Genomic DNA, 6,907 nt, shown 5'->3' with positions numbered 1-6,907 from the left:
CAAAAACCTGACCCATGACGAGTAACCATGTTGAAAACCAGGTCACACCAACTCACTTTATTACAGAACATTAAAAACTCCTCGTCTGGTCAGGTTGCTGCATGCGGTTGTTCCCGTTTGGAAATGACCTCCGTTTGGTTGTTTGGAGTTTTATAACTTAAACTCAACACACACAAAAACATTTATAAAAAGCTTAAGTACGTGCTTGGACCACTTGAACATGATGAGTAAAAAAAAAAAAAACTAAAGTTCTGGGAAAGCTGAGCTCGCATCGTGGCTACAGGCTCCTGTCCTGCTCTAACGCCACTGAGCAAGGCACTGCTGGAACTCGACTACAGCCACCAGAAGGCGGATTTCTAACCGACACACATTCTTCCCTCATTCCACGTTTAAGTTAACCTGCAACCATCCTCGGTGCGTGCTTCCTGTGGAGCGACGGTGTGAAGGAACGACTCGGTTAATCCCTCCTGTGTTGATGCTTTAATGTTCTGATGTAGGTTTTTTTTGTTTTTTTTAAGGGTCCAGATGCTGCTCCAGCTCTCCATTTGGAAAGCTGTTGAGAAGTCAAAGAGGAAACACTGTTACGCACAAACAGACCTAAAAAAACTGAGATGCACGAGCTGCTGACGAAAATAAGCGAGTTACCTGGATTTTATCGATTCTCTTTGTTGGAGTTCTCTGTCTGCTCCTGATGAAGAACCAAAAACAATCAGTTTAAAATGTGGAGAACATAATTCAACAGAGGAAATAATCTTAAAGTCTTCAGTCTGGGTTTGTTTACCACCTTGGGCATTACTTTCCCTTCTCATACAGTCAGGATGACAAAGCTAAAAGTCAACACGGGAGCTTACGTTAAGAAATGAAGCAAACACGGATGTTGATGAGCATCATGTTTCTCCGCCCTAAAACAAATTTGGTTTGGGTGTTTATTCAGTCGAGCTCAATGAATCCAAACAGGCTCAGACTAAATCCTAAAAAGACCGTCAGATCTCAAATTACAGACATCCAATATTTGTAGTTGATCGTTTGTTTCCCAGCCTATCTAAATAAACAAACCGTAATAAATCCATGACGATGAATAGTCAAAACGCAGAACGGCCATTTTAGGGGACTTTCTGGGTAAAGGACGCTTTCAGATGAAGAGCTTACACCTAAACAAAGTAGAGAACATAACAAGAATCAGCTTTAAGACTAGACTATGCTTTTATTCACTCACATGTCACCCCCCCCTGCACGGAATGTCTACGTCACCATGTGCTTGTATGTGCGGGTTTCCCCCCCATTATCAGGGTCTTTCTTTTCAGCCAAGAAGAAAGAGTTTGATAAGGTGTTTTTTTTGGCCTCCAATTCCTATGAGTCCAGTTTCACTGCTTTTTTTTTTTTGTCTGTCTAAACAGATCTCACTTGTAAATGAGTCTACCGGGACTCAATGTGACTTATATGTCTAAATAAAGGTTGAACCGAATTGAAAAATAAAATTTACATTATGTAAACAAAACTATCAACAACAACTTTTAAATACAAGTCAGTTATGTGATTTTAGTTCGAACGCACAAGACCCCGTTCTCTGAACGCTACTGAGGGTCAAATAATAAAGGCTTGGAATAAAAATATGGACTCAAAAGAAGGATTACATTTGAAGTATTCTGGTTTCAGAGAATTTGGTTAACTGGCATAAACCTGGTTCAGCCAGGGAAAAGATTAAGTAAATTTGTTGGGGGCTCGTCCGAGATCTTAACCTAGGACTTGTCACGCCTAAGTGAGAATTAAACTCCTAGTCCAGGCTCATATTCATATCAAATTCTAATAAACATTGAAAAGTCATGTTTTTCTACAAGCTATTATGACTTGAGTAGGTTTCTACAGAAAGTTTATTAAAGTTTGAGAGTGTAGTTTAAAGTTGGCAGTACAGCAGTCCCTCACTGCTTCTCGGTTCGACTCTCGCAGACTCGCTCTTTCTCAGTTTTCAATGATTGTCAACTTTAATATTACTTATGCGTTTGGGGCCGTACAGATAAAGTTATCGAAAAACAAAAATACTTCAGACGGGCACCACCATTTTATAGTTTTCTTTCAATAAACCTACACAGCATCACCAGTCCAAAAGAACTACATTACCCATAAGGCAACAGTGCACTCCCCAAAATTCAACAGTACTTCTGGCCTGCTGCTTTCTGCCAAAATGAAAGGAAAATTTTGATCCGATCCAAACCCTACTAAAAAGTTCGGTCTTATTCATAGTGACTTTGACACTCAGTGGCTGCAGAGAGCCGATCCGAACCGGACCAGGACTACTTCCAGCCTCATCAGTCAATCTGAATGCTGCTTGCCGTCCCAGGAAGCCTCTCAAGCACTGAGCCATTGCTTGGAGGTCCGGTGTCTTCTCCGGAGCTTAACCAGACATTTTACATTGGATTTCTCTGGATTATTTGGACTCTATCTGGAACACTGTGGTTTTGTGCTGGCTCTCCGAAGGTCCGGCTCTTTACAAAAGCGTCTTGGTGCTCAACGGCTGCAGAAAGCCGATAAGAACCCGATTAGAACCCGACAAAGGCTAGTGAGTACTAGAGTTGCATTTGGGCCTTAAAAAAAAAATCAGATTCGACCCGGCCCCAGCCTGTAGCCATAAATTTCCGAATCCCACCCGACCTGACATATTAACAGTAATTACAGGTCTGAACCCGAAAACCCCCCAACATTTTTAATTAAGCTTTGACTTCTTATATAGTTATTAACAGTCGGCAGACGTGCGCAGCTGAGTAAAAGGGGCAGGAGATAGGAGCTGATGGGTGTTTTGTCCTTTCATGGCTGTCAAAGCTCATTAATTCCCTGCTTCTTCCTGCATTCTGCATTATTCAGACACAGACCCTGCTCTGACATGTTTGCTTTGGAATCTCACCTGTTTAGGTCGCTGGCCGCGCGCGTCCGCTGAGTGCAGCGGCTGAACGAACGTCCATTTGGGCGATGGATCCTTTCCTGGCAGTATAGTCCCATCTGAAGCTTAACTGAACTTTATTTTACCTCTTTCAAGGACGGTCAGCTCATGGTAAAATGGCCACGTGTGGCTGGTGATGTATGGCAAGCCATCTTGACATATAATTGGAAGTATGGCAAGCCAGGTTGCCATATAATTGGATCGCGGCTGAGTCTCTGACGCAATCATAAGCTCGACCCGGCCCACCCATCCAGCACATTATTATGGCCCGGCCCGACCCAAATTTAGGCCCAGGTTAGAAATAACAGCTCTAGTGTGTCCCCATATAAAATTTTGCAGTACTGTACAGAACATATACATTAGGGATGTGCGATATGGCAAAAAATTCATATCACGATATGTATTGTGAAGGGTGGCAATAACGATATATATCACAATATGTTTTTGGTATACAATTTGAAATAGGAATGGAAAAAAAGCATAGGGCGTCACTTGGCCATAATTTATTTTTAAAACTGCTATACCACAAAATAATCTCAATAAAGAAAATTACACCACTAGGTCCAGAGAGTTTTAAAATAAACTAATCAAGTATTAGGCTTCTTTCTTGTAGTGCAAAACAGTGCAAAATATATAAAAGGTAGTTTTAACCATATGCTTTAAACAAAAAAAATTGTTGCTGAGTTTTAACAGTTTCCAGTATTCTCACTTGAGAAATGAACAGCAACAGAGCAGCAAGTGCACACTCAAACACTTCACCCTCCAACCCTCTAGTGGGAGTCTCCGTCTGCTTTAAGGAGAGCTGACACAAAATGGCGACCAGTTTCCTCTGTGACTCTGACCAGAGGGTCTCGCAGTAAAATCACACAACACAGCGTTCTTTTCACAGATCAGAGAGCAGGTTTCTCTAAAGCTGACCAACGCTTACTTTAACTTTTGATGGTTAAAGAAAAAAACTTTTGACGGAACACTGCGTTTTGCGCAGGCGTCCGAATACGGCAACACTGCGGTAACCCGGCCGTAGTTAGCTTGTAGCTTCGCTACTTAGCTCTCGAAGAAAGGACTATACCACCGCTTACACACAGTTTTCAACAAAAAAGTAACAATTAAACTGACAACTCTGATTTTACATCTGACACAGCATTACTGCGGTTAGCCAGTAGAAGACAGATCTCTATCGTAGGCTAAATGTCTATCGTTTCTACCGTGTACGTATATATTACGCATTCCTAATATACATACGTTGTTGAAATTACATAGGTTTGAGAGTTTAGAACATTGCAAGAGTGTGGGAAGGGTTTATAAAGACTTAAAATATATGTAAATACTAAAATAAAGCTAGCGTTCCTACTTCTCGGTAGTTCCCTTATTGCCGGGGGTGGTGGTGGAATGTAACTCCCGCGATAATCAAGGGACTATTGTAATCAACTTTGCTGCTGGATCCATTCTGACTGCTTGTTAGCACGTTGATCTTGTCAAAATTAAAATATTTCTCCAAACAGGTATATCAAAGAAAGTAGTAAATTAACGGTTTGTATCTTTCAACAAAATCAGACTTTAAATATCTAAAATATTCTTTTAAGAATCAGAGCGGATATTTCGACTGCAGGCAGGAGTTACGGTTCTCTGTGATGCTTTTTTCTTTAAAGCATCTGTTAAAGGACAGAAGAAATGAAGTCAGACACTGCAGCAGATGAATGAGTGAAAGTAAAAGACAATTACTCGTCGCTCTGAACATTAAATGAGCAGACAGACGTAGCTGCTGCTCCTGATCACCTGCAGCGCTGCCGTTTCATTAAACAGACCTCCTGTGACGGAGACAGAAGACGGCGGAGCTGGAGGCAACAGGCGGGCTTTCTGTTCCCTCCTTATCATGAATTTTCAGATCATCGTTTAATTAATTCTGCAACAATTACACCTCGTTACTTGATTAGAAGTAAAACGCTGAAGTAGCAGGAAGTCAATTACGTCGACGAAACGTAGCTTTTTGTTTTGTTCGGGGATCTATTAAAAGACGTTGGCATTTATTTTAAAAATAGGCCTTTTTCGTTTTAACACGCATTTATAAATCGTCCGTTTTATCTTTATTATATAAACTGACATATTAAAGCTGACGGACGGGATTGGGTTCTTTTGTTTTTGCATAAAAGTCCCCGCTTTAACTGGCTTATTTTAAATATTAGCCACGCATTTTGATAAACCATCTTTCAATCTTTATCTTTAATGTTTTATTGGTAACTAAATACTTGTTTTAACAAAAAAAATGTATTTTTCAAATAAAGGAATTTAACTTTTTTTTTGTGATAGTTAATTGAATTTAGTTGGCTGAAAAAAAAAAAAAAACCTTTTAAAATACATTATTGTGTCACCAAAAAAATGTAAGTATTGTAGCAGATAAATGTTTTTCCAAATAAAAACTATTTTAACCCGTAATAAATAAAGAACAGTTGTTACATCATGTGAGGTCAGAGCTGGAGTCAAAGCAGGAAAGTACAAAATGTCCTGAAGCTTTAGGTTCACGTTTGGCGTCGGGGAGTTCTTTTTGTTTTTCGATCAGCGTCTGGGTTGTTCCTCTTGATGAGTCTCGTGTGGGTTCTAAGGTTTAAAATTAAACTATTCAAAGAACGGCGAGATGAATGATTCATGTGCTTCTACTTTTTTGGGGGCGGGGGGTCGCAGTCTGGATGAAGAGAGAAACAAAACACTAGGAATCCAACAAAGTTAAGTCAGGTCCTCTGGATGGTTTCTTTGTGTACTTCATCCAAAGGACTTCATCAGCCCGAGAAGCCACAACAAACTCAGTCCCACAAGCAGCACGCTCGCATAGTGAACCAGTTTGATGGTGATCAAATGGTTTCTGGAGTCTGCCCTCTCCCCCGTCGACTCCTATGAGGCAGCCATGCCTCATAAAAAGTGGTTCAAAACATCAAGGTTCATGCTCAATAATCCAGGTAAAAAAATCCTACAAAGTTAAGTCAGGTCCTCTGGATTGTTTCTTGGACGTTTCAACACAAAGTTGTCCATCTTTGTGTTCATAAGAAACCATCTGATCACCGTCAAACTGGTTGGTCCACTATGTGAGTGTGCTGCTTGTGGGACTGTGTTTGTTGTGGATCCTCGGACTGATGAAGTCCTTTGGATGAAAGATGAAGCGTTTCAACACAAAGAAACCGTCCAGAGGACCTGACTTAACTTTGTAGATCAGGGTTATTCGACTAAACTGCTCAGGGGGCCACAGCTACTGAAAGTCAGCAGCTCAGGGGCCGAACGACGACGGAGCTTTAGGGCAACGCAAAAAAAAATAAAAATAAATTACATTGCCACGCTAAGAATTTTTTTAAAGTCATAAAAGTACGAGAATACGGTCGTAAGAGACGTTTTTTTATTTTTATTTTACATCTGTCAATTTATTTTTTCTCCCACGAGTCGGCTCCACAACACGACCTGTCAATCAATCCAGTAGGCGTGTCAGCAAATTACCAATCCGAAGTTAAATGAGTCGTAACTTTATCCAAACTCCAACACGATAAAGTTTACCGCATTTTAACTGTGGTAAAATGAAGAATGTTTGTTAAACTTTATCGTTATTGACGCTCTTACTCAAAACGTGTTCCAATACTGCCCCCTACTGTTGTGTTCTTGTATGCTGCTTCTGGGATGCGTATACGTGACGTCATTACGTTCGTTTTAGTTTTCGTGAGTGAAACTGTGTGCGTGCAGCGCTGTCAGAGGTCGTCAGTAAATATGCCAGAAAGAGGCTGAAGAGACCCAGCGACTCACTTATAAGAGCATTTAGCTTCGGATCGGTCATTTGCTGACACTCCTACTGGATTGATTGACAGGTCACGTCATGGATCAGACTTGTGGAAAAAAAATAAAAATTACGACAGCTGTAAAAAAAAACAGGAAAAGTCTCGTACGATTTTATTCTTGTAATTTTATGGCTTTTATTATTCTTTTTTTAGCGTGGCC

General features: G+C 40.6%; 1 protein-coding gene across 1 annotated transcript in view; it reads right to left on the bottom strand.

The window, feature by feature from the left end:
* Positions 1 to 496: 496 nt before the first annotated feature.
* The window catches only part of rell1 (RELT like 1), a 59,248-nt gene continuing 52,837 nt past the window's right edge, over positions 497 to 6,907 (bottom strand). The window contains exons 7-8 of the mRNA XM_037683630.1: positions 646 to 688; positions 497 to 553 (exon numbers count right to left, since the gene is read on the bottom strand). Of these exons, the coding sequence (XP_037539558.1) occupies positions 653 to 688 (36 nt within the window). The 3' untranslated portion in view covers positions 497 to 553; positions 646 to 652. The remainder of the gene's footprint in view (positions 554 to 645; positions 689 to 6,907) is intronic.

Source organism: Nematolebias whitei, chromosome 1 (genome assembly GCF_014905685.2).
Source record: "Nematolebias whitei isolate Nwh7 chromosome 1, NemWhi1, whole genome shotgun sequence".
In the NCBI taxonomy this organism is placed as follows: Eukaryota; Metazoa; Chordata; class Actinopteri; order Cyprinodontiformes; family Rivulidae; genus Nematolebias; species Nematolebias whitei.
The sequence above is the reverse complement of the archived record's forward strand: the minus strand, read 5'-3'. Positions and strand labels throughout refer to the sequence as shown.